The sequence below is a fragment of the Salvelinus fontinalis genome, chromosome 30 (assembly GCF_029448725.1).
Source record: "Salvelinus fontinalis isolate EN_2023a chromosome 30, ASM2944872v1, whole genome shotgun sequence".
Classification (NCBI taxonomy): Eukaryota; Metazoa; Chordata; class Actinopteri; order Salmoniformes; family Salmonidae; genus Salvelinus; species Salvelinus fontinalis.
This window is the reverse complement of record NC_074694.1, coordinates 26916354-26941294: the sequence shown is the minus strand read 5'-3', so window position 1 is coordinate 26941294 and position 24941 is coordinate 26916354. Positions and strand designations below refer to the sequence as shown.

The 24941-nt window shown below is 43.5% G+C and overlaps 2 protein-coding genes across 6 annotated transcripts in view; one reads left to right on the top strand and one right to left on the bottom strand.

The window, feature by feature from the left end:
- Nucleotides 1–670: 670 nt before the first annotated feature.
- Nucleotides 671–17523, bottom strand: LOC129828897 (monocarboxylate transporter 7-like). Of its 2 annotated transcripts, XM_055890182.1 has the most exons (7): nucleotides 17404–17523; nucleotides 11411–11486; nucleotides 5131–5385; nucleotides 4587–4730; nucleotides 4355–4483; nucleotides 3115–4125; nucleotides 671–2921 (listed from the first exon to the last, which is right to left on the bottom strand). In XM_055890182.1, exons 2-7 carry the CDS (start codon nucleotides 11448–11450, stop codon nucleotides 2611–2613), a joined length of 1890 nt encoding a protein of 629 aa, XP_055746157.1. In that variant the 5' UTR covers nucleotides 11451–11486; nucleotides 17404–17523; the 3' UTR covers nucleotides 671–2610. The 2 variants fall into 2 exon arrangements, with proteins under 2 accessions (XP_055746157.1, XP_055746158.1); XM_055890183.1 differs by lacking the exon at nucleotides 11411–11486.
- Nucleotides 8146–24941, top strand: part of LOC129828900 (arylsulfatase G-like) — a 19753-nt gene continuing 2957 nt past the window's right edge. For 2 of the 4 annotated variants that reach the window (XM_055890190.1, XM_055890187.1), the window contains exons 1-6: nucleotides 8146–8236; nucleotides 18298–18540; nucleotides 18832–19019; nucleotides 19145–19192; nucleotides 19333–19450; nucleotides 24641–24787. In XM_055890190.1, coding sequence (XP_055746165.1) covers nucleotides 18311–18540; nucleotides 18832–19019; nucleotides 19145–19192; nucleotides 19333–19450; nucleotides 24641–24787 — 731 coding nt within the window. In that variant the 5' untranslated portion in view covers nucleotides 8146–8236; nucleotides 18298–18310. Of the gene's footprint in view, nucleotides 16959–18297; nucleotides 18541–18831; nucleotides 19020–19144; nucleotides 19193–19332; nucleotides 19451–24640; nucleotides 24788–24941 lie in introns of all 4 variants that reach the window. The other 2 variants (XM_055890188.1, XM_055890191.1) reach the window with 2 other exon arrangements.

Sequence of the window (24941 nt, the reverse complement as noted above, 5' to 3'; positions counted from 1 at the left end):
CAAACAAATGTATGTTTGCCTTTGGAAGGTTCATGTTGGTTCAGCTATATGCCCAAATGTTGAGCAAACTCCCAATCTTATTGCAGCTGGTTGCCTTACAATTGTACATCGATTCAACAAACTCTCCTTGAAGTGAGCTGAATTTGAACAAGCTTGTTGAGTAAAATTATAAATGTATGTTTGCTCAAAACCACTCAACCATGCCCATCATTATCACATTTCCCAGCATGCTCTATTGCAGGTTTAATTTCAGAAATGTTTGTTTCAATACCTGTTTTTTTTCATGTTTGTTGATTAATCTTATGATACACAAACATAAATAACATGTCTAAACTAATTCAATCTGTTAGTGGTTGGACATTCTGGACCCATTACTGAGGTGGCTGTTCCAGTTTATATGATTTAGGTTGTCTCAATACACAATCTTACTTATGCTGGCAGTCATTCTGAATGCAGGTGATTAAAAGTTCCGGTTGTTGGCTATCCTTTGCAAGTCGGCATAATGTGAATTGCAGACGTGGCCAGGAGTTTCAAACCACTGCCCTCAAAGAAAGGCCTTGTGATTAATGTATTGCCATATTTCCTAGTGTAAAATTAAACTATGCGAATAGGGTAGAATACATTCTCAAGTTGAATTGTATCCTGAACAAAAAATATAAACTCAACATGCAACGATTTCAAATGTTTTATTGAGTTACAGTTCATATAAGGAAATCAGTCAATTGAAATAAATGAATTAGGCCCTAATCTATGGATTTCACATGACTGGGAATACCGATATGCATCTGTTGGTCACAGATACCTTAAAAAAAATTGGATGCTTGGATCAGAAAACCAGTCAGTATCTGGTGTGATCTCCTTCGCATAGAGTTGATCAGGCAGTTGATTGCGGCCTGTGGAATGTTGTCCCACTCTTCAATGGCTGTGCAAAGTTATATTTGATATTGTCTAGAACTGGAACACGCTGTCGTACACGTCAATCTAGAGCATCCCAAACCTGCTCAATGGGTGACATGTCTGGTGAGTATGCAGGCCATGGAAGAACTGGAACATTTTCCTTGCGACATGGGGCCGTGCATTATCATGCTGAAACATGAGGTGATGACGGCAGATTAATTGCCTCAGGATCTCATCACAGTATCTCTGTGCATTCAAATTGCCATCGATAAAATGCAATTGTGTTTGTTTTCTGTAGCATGTGCCTGCCCATACCATAACCCCACCACAACCATGGGGCACTCTGTTTACAACGTTGACATCAGCAAACTGCTCACCCACACAACGCCATAAACATGGTCTGCAGTTGTGAGGCCGGTTGGATGTACTGACAAATTCTCTAAACAACGTTGGAGGCGGCTTATGGTGGATAAATAACATGACATTCTCTGGCAACAGCTCTGGTGGACATTCCTGCAGTCAGCATGCCAATTGCACGCTCCCTCAACTTGAGACATCTGTGGCATTGTGTTGTGTGACAAAACGGCACATTTTAGAGTGGCCTTTTATTGTCCCCAAGGTGCACCTGTGTAATGATCATGATGTTTAATCAGCTTCTTGTTATGCCACACCTGTCAGGTGGTTGGATTATCTTGGCAAAGGAGAAATTCTCACTAATAGGGATGTAAATAAATTTGTGCACAACATTTTAGAGAAATAAGCTTTTTGTGCGTATGGACAATTTAGGAGATATTTTATTTCAGCTCAAGAAACATGGGCTTTACACTTTACATGTTGCATTTATATTTTTGTTCAGCGTATGTTCACTCAACCTAAAACTAAAAGTTGAGTGAACATACAATTCAACTTGAGAATGTATGTTTGTTCAGCTTTACTCCCAAATGAGATACAATTGTAAGTTGAATCAACTTTACTGTTATTTTTGGGAGCAAACTCACAATCTTATTGCAGCTAGTTGCCTTACAATTGACCTTTGAAATCAAGTGTGAGCGTAATAAGGTTTCCCAGCTGACTTCATAAATCTAATAACTGGCCTCTACATATTGTTTGTATATCCTCTCTAACAGTTACATGAGCTAAAGCACAGTGTTTTGATGTTCATGGAAGCCATAATAACATTGTTGTAGTGTTAATTTCACCCCTTACATCCAGGTTGTTCAGTATGCCCTTTCCTTTGTTCAGTGTGTGTGACTGGAGATATGAAACCTCTCCAGACTCCCGAAACCAGATCTGAAATCACAGGATAGAGATTCCTTATCTGTCCATGGCAGTCTTTATTCACATATTTGTCTGATTTGTCTCAATCAGCACTAGCTTAGCCAAGACTTCCTCCCGGGTGGCGCAGTGGTCTAGGGCACTGCATCGCAGTGCTAGCTGCGCCACCAGAGTCTCTGGGTTCGCGCCCAGGCTCTGTCGCAGCCGGCCGCAACGGGGAGGTCCGTGGGGCGACGCACAATTGGCATAGTGTCGTCCGGGTTAGGGAGGGTTTGGCCGGTAGGGATATCCTTGTCTCAGTATGTAAAATGTAATAAAATGTATGCACTCTACTGTAAGTCGCTCTGGATAAGAGTGTCTGCTAAATGACTAAAATGTAAATGTAAGACTTCAGTTCAGACTCTTATGGGGTTTCCTTCTGAGCTGTGTGATGTCTTTTCAAGTAGAGATTGTCATCAGTTGGCCTTTTTCAATAATGATTTCCTGTTTTTGGTCCAAATCAAGGTCAACTTCTAGGAAGTCCTGAAGACTTTCTCTGTCCTGGGCCTCCTTCCCCTCTCGCTGAGGTACAGGGTTCCCTGGCCCCACCTGCAGGGGTTCTGGGCAATTTTGAGGCCCCCTCTTGCTGAAGCAGGGCAAGCCTCTCTTGGCTGGTCGTACCAGTCCCAGGAACACAGCTCCCAAACCCATACCCACCGCACAGGAGTAGAAAGCTGAGCCGTAGTTCTGAGTCAGGTCCACCAGAACACCTGAGAGAATAACATTTTTATAAGTAAAAAAAAATAATTCATAAAAATGATGCACAAATTCATCAAGTTATTTCATTTGATGATAATGAAAATAAAACCAATGGTAAATCTATCATTAGTGAGAGAGAGAGAAAAAGAGACATGACATGACAGAGAGCTGTGAATAAATATGAGACCTGAATGCATCTCTTACCTCCTAGTGGTGGTCCGGCCAGCCCAGCGAAGCTCTGTATAAACACATAGACTCCCGCGGCCGACGCCATCCTCTCTATGCCCACCACATCTTTCTCTGCCAGCATGGGTATATGCGTTGATGACACAGTGCCCATAAAAAACCCATAGAACCCACAACACATCGCCAGGCCCCAGAACTCCCACACCAGGGTAAAGGCCACCAGCACCAGGCACAGCAGGACTACACATCCTAGCAGCACCAAGGGCTTCCTGCCTCTAAACAGCTTCCTGCCTAGCACCCAACCAATGGAGAGGCGACCAAAGATCTCTGCAACCGCCATGGCGGAAAGCATGTAGGTTGCACGGTCGCGCTCTACGCCACGGCTCACGCTCAGCTCGATGATATAGAGCTGAGGGGCAAAGAAACCCAATGTGGCGAAGAGGCCGAAGAGAGCATAGCATATGAAGCTACCTTCTCTCAGCACGGAGAAGTCAAGGAGTTTGGGCTTTTGGGCGGATACTGTCTGTGTCTGCTCCTCGTCCTTCTCCATCTCCTTGCTTCCTAAGCACAGCTGTGAAGACGCCTCCTTCTCTCTTCTCTCTTTCCACCCCTTTTCTCCCTTCTCCCCTTTCCCCTTCAGTGGAATCTCCTCCCCTGCCTTGCTACCATCATCCAGGACCTGGTGATGGAGGGACTGGACCCCAGAGTCCTCAGACTCTCCAGAGCTCAGGGAGTAACAATGAGTCAGCTTGTTCTCCTGAGAGTAGGAACTCTGCGGTGTGTAAGAGCTATCCTTAACATATGAACTGTCCTTAGTGTACAATCTCTCCTTAGTGCTGTACTCCTCCTGTGTGTTCAGAGCCTTCAGCTCTTGGTCAGCCAGTCCACCTGTCTCTGTCTCCGTGGCTGGTCCAGGTCTGATGAAGATGGGTCTTAGCAAAACTCCACAGATGATGATGATGCCCTGCAGAGCTCCGATCACTACCAGAGTGTAACGCCAGCCGATACAGTCCCTCAGAGCAGAGAATGCTGAGGAGCAGATGGGGGAGAACAAAGAGGAGAGTGTTTGAAATACAAGACTATAGTGGTCAGGGTTTGCAATCCAACCTCAAATTAAATGCGGGTTAATTTGAAAAGAAAAGCAATTGAGAAAAGTGAGATTAAGGTAATGGGAAGGTTGGTAAACTGAAACATTGTATTTTTTAAAGAGAAACTTTGCTAGTAAGCAGAGGCTTTTAGTCCCACTGTGACCTCTTACCTGGGGCGAGGGCGAACACAGAGAAGGACTCTCCCGTGGAGGCGACAGCTGTGACCAGGGAGCGTCGCTGGGAGAAGTACTGAGACAGTAGGGTGACGGTGGGAAGGAAGGTCAGACAGTACCCAAGACCTGTGGAGGGGAGAGGACACACATTCACACCCACTGGTGACAACACTGGTGCCGCTGTGACAGTTATGATGGTCAATATCCTGTGTGTATTTGTTTGTCTTACCTGCAACGAGTCCGATGGTGATGTACATCTCGTTGATGGAGTTGGTGAAGCCACTGGCGATGGTTCCTATGGAGATGAGGAGTCCACCAATCATAACAACTGGCCGGAACCCAAATCGGTTGGTCATTATAGAAGCAAGAGGAGCTGTGAGGAGAGAGGGGATAGGTATCCCTTGTTAGCACCAAGATATGACACACTATAGAGCATCTGACCTTTTTCAGTTAATATCACCCTAAAAACATTATTATGAGATCAAGCAGTCTGGCACAGTAACACAAGCCTTCACACTCAGCAGCTCTTCAGAACCAGAATTGCCCTGGACTAGGGTTTCTTAAACTATGGGTCTGGACCCAAAGTGGGCCCTGGGCATGTGAGAGGTGGGTCACAAGTTATGAGAATACATCTATGATCATGCACTATGTCTTCTTAATTTGGAGAACCATTTTGCTCACGAGACGACAGTCAATTCCTCAATTTGGTCTTGAGCTGAAAAAGATTAAGAACCCCTGCCTTAGACCCTCTCATCCCCCATCCCCAGTCTCACCAGTGAAGCTCATAGTGAAGACGCAGATGGAGATGATCCAAGAGACTCGGCTGTTGCTCTCCCCAAACTCCCCCATCAGGTCCTGGAGGAAGATGCCCAGGCTCTTGATGACTCCGTAGGTGAACACTTCCACCAGGAAGAAGGAGACCGCCACCACCCAGCCCCAGCCACCATCTGGGGGAGCCGTGTAGACGTTAGGCCCCATGTAGCGCTTCACTCTGGACCCCCACACTGTCATAGTTGGAGCAGAAGATGCTGTAGGGAAGGGGGCAATAGAGAACTTTTAGAAAAGGTAACAAGTAAACAACGCTTGTGATCGGGAAGAAAAAAAATACATAGTTAATAATGCAAATGTTATTGGTATGGTATAAGGTTAATATACACTGCTCCAAAAAATAAAGGGAACACTTAAACAACACAATGTAACTCCAAGTCAATCACACTTCTGTGAAATCAAACTGTCCACTTAGGAAGCAACACTGATTGACAATAAATCTCACATGCTGTTGTGCAAATGGAATAGACAAAAGGTGGAAATTATAGGCAATTAGCAAGACACCCCCCAAAACAGGAGTGATTCTGCAGGTGGTGACCACAGACCACTTCTCAGTTCCTATGCTTCCTGGCTGATGTTTTGGTCACTTTTGAATGCTGGCGGTGCTCTCACTCTAGTGGTAGCATGAGACGGAGTCTACAACCCACACAAGTGGCTCAGGTAGTGCAGTTCATCCAGGATGGCACATCAATGCGAACTGTGGCAAAAAGGTTTGCTGTGTCTGTCAGCGTAGTGTCCAGAGCATGCAGGCACTACCAGGAGACAGGCCAGTACATCAGGAGACGTGGAGGAGGCCGTAGGAGGGCAACAACCCAGCAGCAGGACCGCTACCTCCGCCTTTGTGCAAGGAGGTGCACTGCCAGCGCTCTGCAAAATGACCTCCAGCAGGCCACAAATGTGCATGTGTCAGCATATGGTCTCACAAGGGGTCTGAGGATCTCATCTCGGTACCTAATGGCAGTCAGGCTACCTCTGGCGAGCACATGGAGGGCTGTGCGGCCCCACAAAGAAATGCCACCCCACACCATGACTGACCCATCGCCAAACCGGTCATGCTGGAGGATGTTGCAGGCAGCAGAACGTTCTCCACGGCGTCTCCAGACTCTGTCACGTCTGTCACATGTGCTCATGTGCTCAGTGTGAACCTGCTTTCATCTGTGAAGAGCACAGGACGCCAGTGGCGAATTTGCCAATCTTGGTGTTCTCTGGCAAATGCCAAACGTCCTGCACGGTGTTGGGCTGTAAGCACAACCCCCACCTGTGGACGTCGGGCCCTCATACCACCCTCATGGAGTCTGTTTCTGACCGTTTGAGCAGACACATGCACATTTGTGGCCTGCTGGAGGTCATTTTGCAGGGCGCTGGCAGTGCACCTCCTTGCACAAACGCGGAGGTAGCGGTCCAGCTGCTGGGTTGTTGCCCTCCTACGGCCTCCTCCACGTCTCCTGATGTACTGGCCTGTCTCCTGGTAGCGCCTGCATGCTCTGGACACTACGCTGACATACACAGCAAACCTTTTTGCCACATTTCGCATTGATGTGCCATCCTGAATGAACTGCACTACCTGAGTCACTTGTGTGGGTTGTAGACTCCGTCTCATGCTACCACTAGAGTGAGAGCACCGCCAGCATTCAAAAGTGACCAAAACATCAGCCAGGAAGCATAGGAACTGAGAAGTGGTCTGTGGTCACCACCTGCAGAATCACTCCTGTTTTGGGGGGTGTCTTGCTAATTGCCTATAATTTCCACCTTTTGTCTATTCCATTTGCACAACAGCATGTGACATTTATTGTCAATCAGTGTTGCTTCCTAAGTGGACAGTTTGATTTCACAGAAGTGTGATTGACTTGGAGTTACATTGTGTTGTTTAAGTGTTCCCTTTATTTTTTTGAGCAGTGTATTAATATTAACATTGTATGTGTGTGTGTGTGTGTGTGTATATATATATGAAACATTGTGCAGGACGTTTGGCATTTGCCAGAGAACATCAAGATTGCCAAATTCGCCACTGGCGCCCTGTGTTCTTCACAGATGAAAGCAGGTTCACACTGAGCACATGTGACAGACGTGACAGAGTCTGGAGACGCCGTGGAGAACGTTCTGCTGCTTGCAACATCCTCCAGCATGACCGGTTTGGCGGTGGGTCAGTCACGGTGTGGGGTGGCATTTCTTTGGGGGGCCGCACAGCCCTCCATGTGCTCGCCAGAGGTAGCCTGACTGCCATTAGGTACTGAGATGAGATCCTCAGACCCCTTGTGAGACCATATGCTGGTGCGGTTGGCCCTGGGTTCCTCCTAATGCAAGACAATGCTAGACCTCATGTGGCTGGAGTGTGTCAGCAGTTCCTGCAAGAGGAAGGCATTGATGCTATGGACTGGCCCGCCCGTTCCCCAGACCTGAATCCAATTGAGCACATCTGGGACATCATGTCTCGCTCCATCCACCAATGCCACGTTGCACCACAGACTCTCCAGGAGTTGGCGGATGCTTTAGTCCAGGTCTGGGAGGAGATCCCTCAGGAGACCATCCGCCACCTCATCAGGAGCATGCCCAGGCATTGTAGGGAGGTCATACAGGCACGTGGAGGCCACACACATTACTGAGCCTCATTTTGACTTGTTTTAAGGACATTACATCAAAGTTGGATCAGCCTGTAGTGTGGTTTTCCACTTTAATTTTGAGTGTGACTCCAAATCCAGACCTCCATGGGTTGATAAATTTGATTTCCAATGATAATTTTTGTGTGATTTTGTTGTCAGCACATTCAACTATGTAAAGAAAAAAGTATTTAATAAGAATATTTCATTCATTCAGATCTAGGATGTGTTATTTTAGTGTTCCCTTTATTTTTTTGAGCAGTGTATATAAGGCTAGGATTAGTTGATTTATGAGGAGCAAGTATTTTTTTTGCCAGTTTACATGTGACTTTCTGAGTCAGTCCCTCCCAACTGTAACGAACCCTCTGGTAACTGTGTACGCGCATTGTTGGCGTGAACGTGCACGTTCTTCGAGTCTGCAATAACTCTGCAAGCAAGACGTCACTGTAAAGCGGTAATACAATCACTCTTACCTGTGGATTACATGGCAGAATTTCAATACAAAGTATCCTTTATCAATTTCATATGTTGCAACTTGCAAACTATTGTCGTTTCAGGCAATGTTATGATGAACGTTTGTTGCTGCTTACATCCGGAACAATGTAGCTTTTCAGGACACGTTGCTTGCTATATCAACGCAACTGTTACTTTGTATCAATGATCCTAATCGATGCTGCAGCGCTAATTAGCACATCTTCAATTACGCAACAATAACTACAATTGACACACACATAAACCTGTTTCACTCACTGCCTTTTTTATTGTCGTTCCACATATCCAGTTTGCCTTTTCTCAACGAATGAATGAGCAATGCCATCCCTTGATGTCATTGGTGAATAGCCTATGGCATTGGTAACTCATCCATTCCAACGGTCATAACCTATGCTGAAGTGTTGACTTGTCTTCTCTGACTTGTCTGTCTTATAACCAAAAGTGTGTGTATAGATCTGTGTGGGTCGACCAACACCAATGTTTAATGTGCCAACATGTTATCTCATTCGGCCAAAGGTGGCCAAAGGAAAGACAAACAGCAGATAAAGTTAAAGCCCTCTATAGACTTGACTTAGCCTAAAGTATAACACCAATACTACTTTACCAATACTACTTTACTTGCCCATGGCATCATGTTCTCTTACATTCGAGGGCCTTCTAGATATTTTGCATCTAACCGATTTGGCTATAAGCTGTAAGCTATAAGCTGCCCAAGTATTTTAATCAGTAATTAATGTTAGACCACAATGAAAATTATTATAACTAGGCTACAGAGGTGATTATTGGGCATCTTGAAAAACCTGTATTTACAGCAGGAAAATGAGGGAAGGTCATGCTTTTTCAATTTCAGTCAAGGGGAGGAGTTAGTATTATTTAAATCTAGTCCAGGAGAAGGAAGGGTCATGTCATTAATTACATTTCAATATTTCAGAGCCTTTTATAATGAGTTGATTATTAGGCTACATATAGATGTGTGCCGGGTGCCGCCCCTCATCTCTGATTCTCTACTGGCATATTCTTTTAGATTTTTCTTGATTTCTCGTTTATTTAACCAGGTAGGCCAGTTGAGAACAAGTTCTCATTTACAACTGCGAACTGGCTATTTTGTGTGGTCTCAATCAAATGATCCATAGGCTTTAGGCTAGGAAGTGCATGCTCGAAGATGCACAGAACAATACACACAGCAATGGATATTCAAACCCTGAGTCCGGCCTGCTCTGCTGAGCAAAAACTGTTTTGTGTGCTGCTTAATAACCAATGGCTGCACTGTGTAGTGCTACACTCTCTCTTCACGAGGAGAGTCAAAGGTTTCTTCTAAAAAAAAATTTGATTAGGTCTAATCCAAAAAATGTGCACGGACTAGCCTATAGCCCAGGGATAATCAACTAGATTCAGCTGCGGACCGATTTTTATTCTTGAGAGGATGGTCGGGGCCAGAACATAATTATAAGGAATTTGTAGACTGCAAATTGACTGCAAGAAGCCAAGACATATATACAGTTGAAGTCGAAAGTTTACATACACTTAGGTTGAAGTCATTAAAGCTCATTTTTCAACCACTCCACAAATTTCTTGTTAACAAACTATAGTTTTGGCAAGTCGGTTAGGACATCTACTTTGTGCATGACACAAGTAATTTTTACAGCAATTGTTTACAGACAGATTATTTCACTTATAAATCACTGTATCACAATTCCAGTGGGTCAGAAGTTTACAATCACTAAGTTGACCGTGCCTTTAAACAGCTTGGAAAATTCCAGAAAATTATGTCATGGCTTTAGAAGCTTCTGATAGGCTAATTGACATAATTTGAGTCAATTGGAGGTGTACCTGTGGATGTATTTCAAGGCCTACCTTCAAACTCAGTGCCTCTTTGCTTGACATCATGGGGAAATCAGCAAAGACCTGAGAAAAAGAATTGTAGACCTCCACAAGTCTGGTTCATCCTTGGGAGCAATTTCCAAATGCCTGAAGGTACCACCTTCATCTGTACAAACAATAGTACGCAAGTACACCATGGGACCACGCAGCCGTCATACCGCTCAGGAAGGAGACGCGTTCTGTATCCTAGAGATGAATGTACTTTGGTGCGAAAAGTGCAAATCAATCCCAGAACAACAGCAAAGGACCATGTGAAGATGCTGGAGGAAACAGGTACAAAAGTATCTATATCCGCAGTAAAACAAGTCCTATATCGGGAGGGTAGAAAGGCCGCTCAGCAAGGAAGAAGCCACTGCTCCAAAACCGCCATAAAAAAAGTCAGACTACGGTTTACAACTGGACATGGGGACAAAGATCATACTTTTTGGAGAAATGTCCTCTGGTCTGATGAAACAAAAATAGAACTGTTTGGCCATAATGACCATCGTTATGTTTGGAGGAAAAAGGGGGAGGCTTGCAAGCCGAAGAACACCATCCCAACCGTGAAGCACAGGGGTGGCAGCATCATGTTGTGGGGGTGCTTTGCAGCAGGAGGGACTGGTGCACTTCGCAAAATAGATGAGGGAGGGAAATTATGTGGATACATTGAAGCAACATCTCAAGATATCAGTGAGGAAGTTAAAGCTTGGTCGCAAATGGGTCTTCCAAATGGACAATGACCCCAAGCATACTTCCAAAATTGTGGCAAAATGGCTTAAGGACATCAAAGTCAAGGTATTGGAGTGGCACTTACACTTAGGGGTGTACTCACTTTTTGTTGCCAGCGGTTTAGACATTAATGGCTGTGTGTTGAGTTATTTTGAGGGGACAGCAAATGTACACTGTTATACAAGCTGTACACTCACTACTTTACATTGTAGCAAAGTGTCATTTCTTCAGTGTTGTCACATGAAAAGATATACTCAAATATTTACAAAAATGTGAGGGCTGTACTCACTTTTGTGATATACTGTATATATTAGTACCAGTCAAAAGTTTGGACACACGTACTCATTCAAGGGTTTTTCTTTATTTTTAATAGTGAAGCCATCAAAACTATGAAATAACACAGTTGGAATCATGTATTAACCAAAATAGTGTTAAACAAATCAAAATATATGTTATATTTGAGATTCTTTAAAGTAGCCACCCTTTGCCTTGATGACAGCTTTGCACACTCTTGGCATTCTCACAACCAGCTTCATGAGGTAGTCACCTGGAATGCTTTTCCAACAGTCTTGAAGGAGTTCCCACATATGCTGATTTGGCCATGGTCCGCCAGTTGGGGAACCCTGCAATAGCCAATGCTCTGTTCAGTTTGAGAGGGAGAGCTCGAAGAAGATGAGAAGGAGGACCGGAGGTCAAATTTGATTACTTGCTACTACTATAGCCTAATTGATTTAATTAAGAACAATATGCTTCTTGCCCATAGTCTACTTATCAGATTTATTGACCTCACAATAGCCATATTCGAGTAATTTACATTGTGGGGCTGAAAGTTGTAGCAGCGGCATAATCAATCGGAAATGGACAGCTCATGGTGCTGAGAATAGGCCTAGACATAATTAATTTAAACCGTCTTCATTTAAATTAGACTTTACCTACATAAGGGACGTGAGCGGCATTTCCCGTATGGTTGATGAGGATCTCCATATTGCAAATGGACGGTCCCTTACTAGACATCCACACGTGTTGTTAACCTCTTAATTCGTGATGGTAAATGCCCATTGTCAGACATTGCAAATGGACAGTGTACAGTTGTACATTTCCAATGTATTTAATGAGGGATTTAACATCACCAAATAGACAGGCTGAAATAAACACCAATGAGCGATTGGACAGTGTCCATTACACATATTCTATATTGTCAGTGTGAACATACTCTTCTGCAAGTTGACAGTGTCCATTGCCAATGTATATCCATAACGACTTCCCATTACGAAATGGACATGCTGAATCAACATCAATGAGAAATTCTTACTTCCTATGACTTCCTATGATCAAACATGACAAATAAACCTTCTAGGTTGATTCAGGGCTTAACATAGTGATATATATATAATTTGGTCAGTATATATGCCATTTGGACATTTCTTATGCCAGTTGGACATGGTACACTGACTTTTTGGTTCGGAAGCCGACTTCCTATGATCATATATTGCAAATGGACAAAACATAGGCCTTATGGACAAACTCAATAAAATAAGACAAATGTGTGGCCATACGGTTACTACATATGTGTAATTGACCAAAGAATATGTATAATTGGCACACAAAAAAGCACTTTTTATGAGGTTTTAACATTTGGAAAAAATTGAGATTTTGAAAATGTTACCCTTTGGACCTGACTTTGTGACCATTTCCCATATGAAAATCTATGGTGGAGCGCGCTCACTCCCTATGGGAATTTTGGTTATTTTACACTTGGCATTTGCAACTGTCCCGGTTGCAATATGGTTTTGATGAACTGCCGTCCATTTGAGTGGTATTTGCGATTGTGTATATTGTTCTCCCAATGCCAATAAGTTGCCATTCATTTTTGTCCATTTCTTAGTGCTTCATGGTGCTTGTGCTTTGTGTTGGAGCCTATTTCTTCCTATTTTAAGAAATAATAGGTAGGCCTACATGTTTAGGCTATAGGCTGCTATATCCATAGATTTGTTGGTCAATTCCTCCACCCACCATAAAACTAAGACTCGAATTGAGGAGGTATGATGAGAGGGATATGCCATAGGCATACCTTTTTATTACAGAAAATGGCAAATGATTTTGAAGAAAATCAAATGTATCTGATTATATAAAGTGATCTATAACAGCGCTTTAGTCTGCGATGCTTTATGTTAGAAACAAGCTGTAAAATACCCAGGAAAGACGTGACTCCGATGCAAGTTTTCAAGTTTTCATAACAATCGGAAATCGGTATTTTTGGGCGCCGATTTGCCGTTTTATTTTTTATTTTTTATGAAAATGTACACCTTTATTTAATCTTTATTTAACTAGGCAAGTAAGTTAAGAACACATTCTTATTTTCAATTGCGGCCTAGGAACGAGGCAGAACGACAGATTTTTAACCTTGTCAGCTCGGGGGATTCAATCTTGCAACCTTACAGTTAACTAGTCCAATGCTCTAACACTGATTACATTGCACTCCACGAGGAGCCTGCCTGTGCCGCGAATGCAGTAAGCTAAGGTAAATTGCTAGCTAGCATTAAACTTATCTTATAAAAAACAATCAATCAATGACTGTCATTGCTCCAATATGTACTTAACCATAAACATCAATGCCTTTCTTAAAATCAATACACAAGTATATATTTTTAAACCTGCATATTTAGCTAAAAGAAATCCAGGTTAGCAGGCAATATTAACCAGGTGAAATTGTGTCATTTCTCTTGCGTTCATTGCACGCAGAGTCAGGGTATGTGCAACAGTTTGGGCCGCCTGGCTCTTTGCGAACTAATTTGCCAGAATTTTACGTAATTATGACAACATTGAAGGTTGTGCAATGTAACAGGAATATTTAGATTTATGGATGCCACCCGTTAGATAAAATACGGAACGGAATAAACGTTTTGTTTTCGAGGTGATAGTTTCCGGATTAGTCAAAGGTACAGTGGGGCAAAAAAGTATTTAGTCAGCCACCAATTGTGCAAGTTCTCCCACTTAAAAAGATGAGAGGCCTGTAATTTTCATCATAGGTACACTTCAACTATGACAGACAAAATGAGGAAAAAAAATCCAGATAATCACATTGTAGGATTTTTAATGAATTTATTTGCAAATGATGGTGGAAAATAAGTATTTGGTCAATAACAAAAGTTTATCTCAATACTTTGTTATATACCCTTTGTTGGCAATGACAGAGGTCAAACGCTTTCTGTAAGTCTTCACAAGGTTTTCACACACTGTTGCTGGTATTTTGGCCCATTCCTCCATGCAGATCTCCTCTAGAGCAGTGATGTTTTGGGGCTGTTGCTGGGCAACACGGACTTTCAACTCCCTCCAAAGATTTTCTATGGGGTTGAGATCTGGAGACTGGCTAGGCCACTCCAGGACCTTGAAATGCTTGTTACGAAGCCACCACTTCGTTTGCTCGGGCGGTGTGTTTGGATTCATTGTCATGCTGAAAGACCCAGCCACGTTTCATCTTCAATGCCCTTGCTGATGGAAGGAGGTTTTCACTCAAAATCTCACGATACATGGCCCCATTCATTCTTTCCTTTACACGGATCAGTCGTCCTGGTCCCTTTGCAGAAAAACAACACCAAAGCATGATGTTTCCACTCCCATGCTTCACAGTAGGTATGGAGTTCTTTAGATGCAACTCAGCATTCTTTGTCCTCCAAACACAACGAGTTGAGTTTTTACCAAAAAAGTTCTATTTTGGTTTCATCTGACCATATGACATTCTCCCAATCTTCTTCTGGATCATCCAAATGCTCTCTAGCAAACTTCAGACGGGCCTGGACATGTACTGGCTTAAGCAGGGGGACACGTCTGGCACTGCAGGATTTGAGTCCCTGGCGGCGTAGTGTGTTACTGATGGTAGGCTTTGTTACTTTGGTCCCAGCTCTCTGCAGGTCATTCACTAGGTCCCCCCGTGTGGTTCTGGGATTTTTTCTCACCGTTCTTGTGATCATTTTGACCCCACGGGGTGAGATCTTGCGTGGAGCCCCAGATCGAGGGAGATTATCAGTGGTCTTGTATGTCTTCCATTTCCTAATAATTGCTCCCACAGTTGATTTCTTCAAACCAAGCTGCTTAACTATTGCAGATTCAGTCTTCCCAGCCTGGTGCAGGTCTACAATTTTGTTTCTGGTGTCCTTTGACAGCTCTTTGGTCTTGGCCATAGTGGAGTTTGGAGTGTGACTGTTTGAGGTTGTGGACAGGTGTCTTTTATACTGATAACAAGTTCAAACAGGTGCCATTAATACAGGTAACGAGTGGAGGACAGAGGAGCCTCTTAAAGAAGAAGTTACAGGTCTGTGAGAGCCAGAAATCTTGCTTGTTTGTAGGTGACCAAATACTTATTTTCCACCATAATTTGCAAATAAATTAATAAAAATTCCTACAATGTGATTTTCTGGATTTTCTTCCCTCATTTTGTCTGTCATAGTTGAAGTGTACCTATCATCTTTTTAAGTGGGAGAACTTGCACAATTGGTGGCTGACTAAATACTTTTTTGCCCCACTGTATATGGTTTAGAGAGAAATAGTCGACGCGTTATAATTCCTGTAATAACTTGCGGCTGAACTTGACAGGGGTTCCTTCGTTATTTTACCGTTCATGTCTTCCATAGAGAATGTCTTGATCTACTTCAAATAAGGTCTGTGTTTCGTGCAGGTTTAAACCGCCTCTACATTTTGATACCCGTGTAAATCTCACTAGGATAAGGTAACGTTTGTCAACATATTTTCATAAATCCACTCTACAAAAAAAATGATCTTCGCTTATATTTAGCCAATATTGATCAGAGTTACCTTGTCCTATGGATATCTACACAGTTATAAAATTGGCAAGGTGGTGTAAGCCTACACAAAACACAGACCTTATTTTAAGTGACTCTAAAAATATCCTATGGAATAAATGAAGGAACCGCTTTTCAGATTCTGCTAGAAGGTGTCATGGGAATTATGACTCGCACTTTGGTCGCCAATTCTTACCATGCCCATTATTAAAATAGGATTTCCTGCATATAGAAATGACAGTTTTTGTTTTCAACATTCATCACAGGTAACTTAAACTCTATTTTTATTCAAACAGTTGAGAGTATTTGTCTCCTAAGCAGACTCGTCAGTATCATTGTCACTTCAGAGCTGTGTGTGTGTGTGTATTTATGTATTATATTAAGTTAAAATAAAAGTGTTCATTGTTCATTCAGTATTGTTGCAGTTGTCATTATTACAAAAATGTGTGTGTCTGTGTATGATATATATATTTTTTTTTTAATAAATCGTCCGATTAATCGGTATCGGCTTTTTTTGTCCTCCAATAATCGGTATCGGTATCGGCGTTGAAAAATCATAATCGGTCGACCTCTAGTCTGTACAGTAGAAGATGTTAAAACCCAGACAGCTTTTAGGGAAACACTTGTGACCTTTTCTCGTTGGGTTAAGCCACGGAAGAAGAGTAGCCAGCAGTTAAAGCTTACATGTTTCTGTGTCGGTAGGCCTACTCTGTCTGGGATGGAAATGTAGGCCTAACTTTTGAAAGTACAATGCTCAGATTCCTAATGACGTCTTGGATGTAATTATTGCAAACGGACAGTTTCGTTGCACACAAGACACACTGATTTGGCATGGGAGAAATGTGACAAAATGAACACAGGCCTATTTCTCTGTCCATTCTTAGGCTGTAATTTCAGTAATTTGTGTGTTATTAAAAAAGATTCCTCTAATATGTAAAATGAATGAGAAAATGCAATTTTTTTCTATATACGAAGATAGATTAATGCAATGCTTTTACTATAAAGGAGATCTTTGCACCCCTACTCATGTCCACGGTGGTCTGCGTACCCACAACCTCCTGACCCGCAGCCCTGTGCGCTATCAAAATTCCACATTGCCATGTAGGCTACAGGACGAAGAACAGTTTGTCATATCTGAGGCTCTGCCTGGTCTGTTCAAGAAGTGCGGGTAAACGCCGTCCACTTTTGTTTTAATTATTAATTTAGCTGTAGGAGAGGGTCTTCTTATTTTTGGCGTTCAGATAGGGTTTAGGGAAACTATATTTTGCTGAAGGGAGGACCATCCATTTTCTACAGGTAAACCTTATTATAAATAACATTCACTTTCTAACTGAAAAATCTCACTAATTTGGAACTGTCCAAATAATTATTATAATGAGAACAGAACTTTAGGCTCCTAACCTTATTCCTCACCTTTAGTGGACTGATCTCGAATAACCACCGGTGAAAGCAAATCCCCCGGGTGGGTCTCTGCCATATTGCTTCCACTTTTCCAATATTTTTAAGAATTAAGGAGAGGAGAGGAAAGCCCACGTCTTGAATTTAAAGGTAGCACGAGTTTGTGAAGGACAGCGTTGAACTACCCATTGTATAGGTCTCATGCTGTTGCTAACGTGGATTGTAGATAACTGTAGGTTTACTCTTTGCCAGTTCACTTGTTGCTCTTTTTCAATCAATACTTCTCAGTCAGATACAGAATCTTTACTTAAAGATAGTAAAATTAGTATTGCATAAATCTTACCTGTTTTTCAGTTTTAGAGATAAAAGATCTGTCTCTATCCCAAATGTTTTTCACATTGTGCTGTGTGGTAATCCTGTGTGCTGTTCAGTTTATGACCGGTGAAACCAGTGACAACCTTACTGTGGCACTCACACTCACTCTCTCTCTCTCTCTCACATACTCTCTCACTCACACACACACACACACACACACACACACACACACACACACACACACACACACACACACACACACACACACACACACACACACACACACACACACACACACACACACACACACACACACACACACACACACCTACACACCCACACACACATTCATGAGGAAACACAGGGGTTAAGGGAATCGGGTTACAATCAGTCAGCGCGGTCCTATATCAGTCTAATGCAGCCACATGCACCTACTAACTGTCAGAGTGCTGTCTGTGTGTCACACCCTGACCTTAGAGATCCGTTTTATTCTCTATTTTGGTTAGGTCAGGGTGTGACTAGGGTGGGTACTCCAGTTTTTGTATTTCTATCTTGGCCTGGTATGGTTTCCAATCAGAGGCAGCTGTCTATCGTTGTCTCTGATTGGGGATTTTATTTAGGCAGCCTTTTCCCCACTGTGGTTGTGGGATCTTGTTTTTGTGTAGTGCCTGTGAGCACTGCATTTGCCTCACGTTTCGTTACTCTTTTTATTGTTTTTTTGTTGTGAGTTTCATCTAATAAACATGTGGAACTCTACGCACGAAGCGTCTTGTTCCATTTATTTCAACGATCGTGACACTGTGTGCAGTGGACCATGATTGTTATAATTGTTATTGTTTAACCCAAAGCTGCTATAAAAGTGTATCTTGGGACCTTAGATTTGATCAGTTCTTTGCCTTGTCTTACTCTGTCACTCTCCCAGGTCTTATACCAGAATGGCAGGGAGTGTATTCCTGCTCCTATTAGCTGGGACCCTGCTCTGTGGGCTACTGTTCCACACAGTGAGCCAGAATGAAGCTGGGGACAGGACCCGCACCAGGAGACCCAACTTCATCATCATTCTGGCAGATGATATTGGATGGGGAGACCTAGGAGCCAACCAGCAGGCGGGTCAGAGGTCAAGCCAAACCCCTCATCTGGATCTGATGGCCCAGCAAGGAATGAGGTACAGCTCTTGTTAGCCTGTTCACTAACCAACTAGGCTAACTTAAAGTAGGCTTTTTCTCACAGGATAGAACTGTCATGGATAACTGCTACAGGAGGTGGAGGCTTTAGTTCCAGTCCTGGTGTCAAATACCTTTATTGAATCATCAGTTACACATGTCTTACTTATGTATTGTAACAAGTATTTGCACACCCTGTAACTCTCTAGTCCAGAACCAGTGTTGGTCACCACCACTTTATTTGTTCAAAACCCATTTTGTCCTCCATAACCCCTTTCATCTGTATCCTCCAGGTTGACAGACTTCCACTCCCCAGCCTCCACCTGCTCCCCGTCCCGTGCTGCTCTCCTCACAGGCCGTCACGGCCTGAGGAACGGGGTCACACACAACTTCGCTGTGGGGTCCGTGGGTGGGCTACCCCTCTCTGAGACCACCCTGGCTGAGATACTGCACCAGGGTGGATACTACACAGCCATGATCGGTGAGAGGCAAAGAGACCTCCATTTTATTCTATTCTATATTTTATTATGTTTTGTTCTATTCTATCCTGCTCTATTCTATTTTATTCTGTTCTAAACCGTTGTGTTTTCTCTGTTGTAAGTGTAGGTAAATGGCATCTAGGGCACAATGGTCCGTACAGTCCCACCAACAGAGGTAAGAGGCATTGGCTTCTTGAGTTAAATGGTTGACATATTATATATACTATATCTATCTGCATGAAGCCATAGTAGTGCAGGTGTTACAGTGAATGTGAGGTCTAAAACAATGAGTGTCTTATTGCTTTCTGTGGGCAGGTTTTGACTACTACCTGGGGATCCCATACAGTAATGATATGGGCTGTACAGACCTGCCTGGTTATGACCTGCCCTCCTGCCCTCCCTGTTACCCCGGACCACAGATACTACACAACAGGTGGGGGTTGTATGCGCATGGTTAACACAGGTACACAAACATACACAGGGGTCTTTGTTTGCTCTCATAGACAGATGAGTTTATACAGACTGAACCGAATTCTGATTTGAGACCCAGAAATATAATTTTTCCTGCATAAATCATACATTTTCTTTTCAGAACTAGGGCTGTGGCGGTAACAAAATCTTGTAAGCCGGTGATTGTCAAGCAAATAACTGCTGTCTCACATTAATTGACCGTTAATTAACAAACACATTTAGCACCTCCTGTCTTCCACACATAGCCTACAAGCCACTGATGCAGACCTTTGGAACATCTAAATTTTAACAAGTCTAATAAATCCATGTAATATAGCCTACACCTTCACAATAAAGCCATTATATTGTAGGCTATTAAGATGGTGCCGGAGAAGAAGGCAGACGTTTTACGTGCCCCCAACCGAGTGTTTTTTTGTTAGTTTATTTGCGTTGTTTGTAACTTATTTTTTTACTTATTTTGTACATAATGTTGCCACTCTTATGACCGAAAATAACTTCTGGACATCAGGACTGTGATTACTCACCACGGACTGGAGGAATCCTTTTTTTCCTTTAACGAGTCTGACAAGGCCAACGCGAACGATATACTGCTTTCTCGGGAACAGGCCCAGATCCCAGTTATTTGCATGAAGAGGAGGCGGAGAAAAGGGGGCAGGAGAACCGGCTGGCCGCTGAGAATTCGTAGGCGATTGAATAAACCCCCACTTCCTTCCATTCTGCTAGCAAACGTGCAGTCTTTGGACAATAAAATAGATGACCTACGCGGAAGATTAGACTACCAACAGGACATTCAAAACTGTAATGTCTTATGCTTCACGGAGACGTGGCTGAACGACGACACTATCAACATACAGCTGGCTGGTTATACGCTGCACCGGCAGGATAGAAGAGCGGCGTCTGGTAAGACAAGGGGTGGCGGACTATATTTTTGTAAATAACAGCTGGTGCACGATATCTAAGGCAGCCTCAAACTATTGCTCGCTTGAGGTAGAATATCTCATGATAAGCTGTAGACAACACTATCTACCTAGAGAGTTTTCATCTGTATTTTTCGTAGCTGTTTACATACACCACAGTCAGAAGCTGGCACTAAAACTGCATTGAATGAGCTGTATTCCGCCTTAAGCAAACAAGAAAAAGCTCACCAGAGGCGGCGGTGAACTTAAATCCGTTTTACCAAATTTCTATCAGCATGTTAAATGTGCAACCAGAGGGGAAAAAACCCTGGGCCACCTTTACTCCACACACAGAGACGCATACAAAGCTCTCCCTCACCCTCAATTTGGCAAATCTGACCATAATTCTATCCTCCTGATTCCTGCTTACAAGCAGAAATTAAAGCAGGGAGCACCAGTGACTAGATCAATAACAAAGTGGTCAGATGAAGCAGATGCTAAGCAACAGGACTGTTCTGCTAGCAGAGAGTGGAATATGTTCCGGGATTCCCCCGATGGCATTGAGGAGTACACCACATTTTTTATTTATTTTACCGTTATTTTACCAGGTAAGTTGACTGAGAACAGGTTCTCATTTGCAGCAACGACCTGGGGAATAGTTACAGGGGAGAGGAGGGGGATGAATGAGCCAATTGTAAACTGGGGATTATTAGGTGACCATGATGGTTTGAGGGCCAGATTGGGAATTTAGCCAGGACACCGGGGTTAACACCCCTACTCTTACGATAAGTGGCATGGGATCTTTAATGACCTCAGAGAGTCAGGACACCCGTTTAACGTCCCATCCGAAAGACGGCACCCTACACAGGGCAGTGTCCCCAATCACTGCCCTGGGGCATTGGGATATTTCTTAGACCAGAGGAAAGAGTGCCTCCTACTGGCCCTCCAACACCACTTCCAGCAGCATCTGGTCTCCCATCCAGGGACTGACCAGGACCAACCCTGCTTAGCTTCAGAAGCAAGCCAGCAGTGGTATACATCAGTCATTAGCTTCATCAATAAGTGCATCGATATCTTTGTCCCCACAGTGACCATACGTACATACCCCAACCAGAAGCCATGGATTACAGGCAACATACTCACTGAGCTAAAGGCTAGAGCTGCTGCTTTCAAGGAGCGGGACTCTAACCCGGAAGCTTATAAGAAACAGGTCAACATTCACAAGGCCGCAGAGCCAGATGGATTACCAGGATGTGTACTGCGAGCATGCGCTGACCAACTGGCAAGTGTCTTCACTGACATTTTCAACCTCTCCTGTCTGTAATACCTACATGTTTTAAGCAGACCACCATAGTGTCTGTACCCAAGAACACTAAGGTAACCTGCCTAAACGACTACCGACCCGTAGCTCTCACGTCTGTAGCCATGAAGTGCTTTGAAAGGCTGGTCATGGCTCACATCAACACCGTTATCCCAGAAACCCTAGACCCACTACAATTTTCATACCGCCCCAACAGATCCACAGATGATGCAATCTCTATTGCACTCCACACTGCCCTTTCCCACCTGGACAAAAGGAACACCTATGTGAGAATGCTATTCATTGACTACAGCTCAGCGTTCAACACCATAGTGCCCTCAAAGCTCATCAATAAGCTAAGGACCCTGGGACTGAACACCTCCCTCTGCAACTGGATCCTGGATTTCCTGACGGGGCGCCCCCAGGTGGTAAGGGTAGGTAACAACACATCCGCCACGTTGATCCTCAACACAGGCGCCCATAAGGGGTGCGTGCTCAGTCCTCTCCTGTACTCCCTGTTCACTCATGACTGCACAGCCAGGCACGACTCCAACACCATCATTAAGTTTGCCGAAGACACAACAGTGGTAGGCCTGATCACCGACAACGACGAGGCAGACTATAGGGAGGAGGTCAGAGACCTGGCCGTGTGGTGCCAGGACAACAACCTCTCCCTCAATGTGATCAAGACAAAGGAGATGATTGTGGACTACAGGAAAAAGAGGACCGAGCATGACCCCATTCTCATCGACAGTGCTGCAGTGGAGCAGGTTGAGAGCTTCAAGTTCCTTGGTGTCCACATCACCAACAAAGGAACATGGACCAAGCACACCAAGACAGTCGTGAAGAGGGCTTGACAAAACCTATTCCCCCTCAGGAGACTGAAAAGATGTGGCATGGGTCCTCAGATCCTCAAAAGGTTTTACAGCTGCACCATCGAGAGTATCCTGACTGGTTGCATCACTGCCTGGTATGGAAACTGCTCGGCCTCCGACCGCAAGGCACTACAGAGGGTAGTGCGAACAGCCCAGTACATCACTGGGGCCAAGCTTCCTGCCATCCAGGACCTCTATACTAGGCGGTGTCAGAGGAAGGCCTTAAAATTTTCAAAGACTCCAGCCACCCATGTCATAGACTGTTCTCTCTGCTACCGCACGACAAGTGGTACCGGAGCGCCAAGTCTATGTCCAAGAGGCTTCTAAACATTTTCTACCCCCAAGCCATAAGACTCCTGAACACCTAATCAAGTGGCTACCCAGACTATTTGCATTGCGCCCCCTCCCCCTCTTTTACACCGCTGCTACTCTCTGTTGTAAACATCTATGCATAGTCACTTTAATAACTCTACCTACATGTACATATTACCTCAACTAACCGGTGCCCCCACACATTGACTCTGTACCGGTACACCCCTGTATATAGTCTCACTATTGTTATTTTACTGTTGCTCTTTAATTACTTGTAACTTTTATTTCTTATTCTTGACCGTTTTTTTAAAAACTGCGTTGTTGGTTAAGGGCTCGTAAGTATGCATTTCACCTGTTGTATTCGGCGCATGTGACTAATAAAATTTGATTTGATTATTTATTTTAGACAGGTCTAAGGCTGTATCACAACCGGCCGTGAATGGGAGTCCCATAGGGCAGCGCACAATTGGCCCAGTGTCGTCCGGGTTTGGCCGGTGTAGGCCGTCATTGTAAATAAGAATTTGTTCTTAACTGACTTGCCTAGTTAAATAAAGGTTACATTTAAAAAAAGAAAGATAGAAAAGGAACATAATATGAAGAAAATGTAGTCTATTTCAGACAATATTTGCTTAGAATTCCATGGCATTATTTTATAGTATGTTATAGCATGAAGAATACAAATGAAAAGCTGAATAAAATAGGAAGGATATTTTCTACAAACAATTTAAGGGAGTGCACACATGCGGCTATTCTATGTTGAGCGGTTAATAAAGAAACAGCTACTCCTATATGCTTAATCTAGAGTTATTAATGTAACTTTAGTTGGGATACAAACATTGGGCTATATGTTTATACATTCTAAGGCTGAATGATGTTTATACATTCTAAGGTTGCATGATGTGACTAATGATGTTTGGAAAAAAGTAGCATGAAAGGCATGAGCTCTGCTTAGTTTTTTGCACAGGCTGTACACACTTCATCAGTCTCTCATTCACAATTTTACAAGCATTTGATAATGCCTCGAATTTCCCGGCGCAATCCCCTTTGTGTGACTCTAATGCCCCCTAAAAAATCCATGCAATCTGTGGCCAGTGGCCGTTGTGCCCTTGGGCTGAATATAATAATTTGAATTCCCTTCTCCCTATGTGCTGCTTGCGCCGAATCACCTCTCACTCACATGGCTCGTCACGTGATCGGGTCTTTCTCACAGGCTACAAGTGAAGACGGACACATCGGGGACTCAACTGCGCGCGTACTTATCCAATTCTGAGGTGCATATTGAAGATATTGGAACAACTGTACACATTTAATTTTTGCCAGCCAACAAGATGAGTAGGCCTAACGAACAGCAAAAGCACGAGCCTATGTCAATCTACTATCCCCCATAGTACAATAGTTTAACTATTCTATTCTGTGTGAGAAATAAATATTCCAAACATAGTCTGGGACAGTTGTGGGATGTGATAGATCCCAAATGAATACAACCACTAGCATAATTTTTTTTTTACCAATGAGGCTGATGCAACAGATCAGAACATTTAGCTTAAAATGTTGATAAACTATACGGCTATTTCTTCACATTATAAGCGCAGCAATGAGCACATGGCAGTAGGCTATTAGCGGGAATGTTCCACTAAACGGTCACGTGGAATTGGACTGCCTTCATGACTCTTGACCGCTGGTGTGGCGGTAATACGGTCACCGTAACAGCCTTAGTCAGAACTCTGCATTCTCCTAATACTGAATATTTGTGTTGTCTACTTAACCAGATTGAAGAGGAGTGGTTACAGCAGCTGTTACACCAAAGTGGCTCTGCCTCTGTTTGAGAACAGGACCATTGTAGAGCAGCCTCTGGACCTGTGGAGGCTAACACAGCGATACACATCCACTGCACTCAATGTCATACACACAGCCAGGTAAAATATGCCCATAAAAACATATGTGTCAGGAAAAAACATACAGCTATTTAATAGAACAAAACCCTCATATGCAGTACTGTAACTTGGGTTGCTGCCGTTGATATAGCCTATATACTCAGTGAGACAGTTGTATGTTGGTCATGGCGTGATA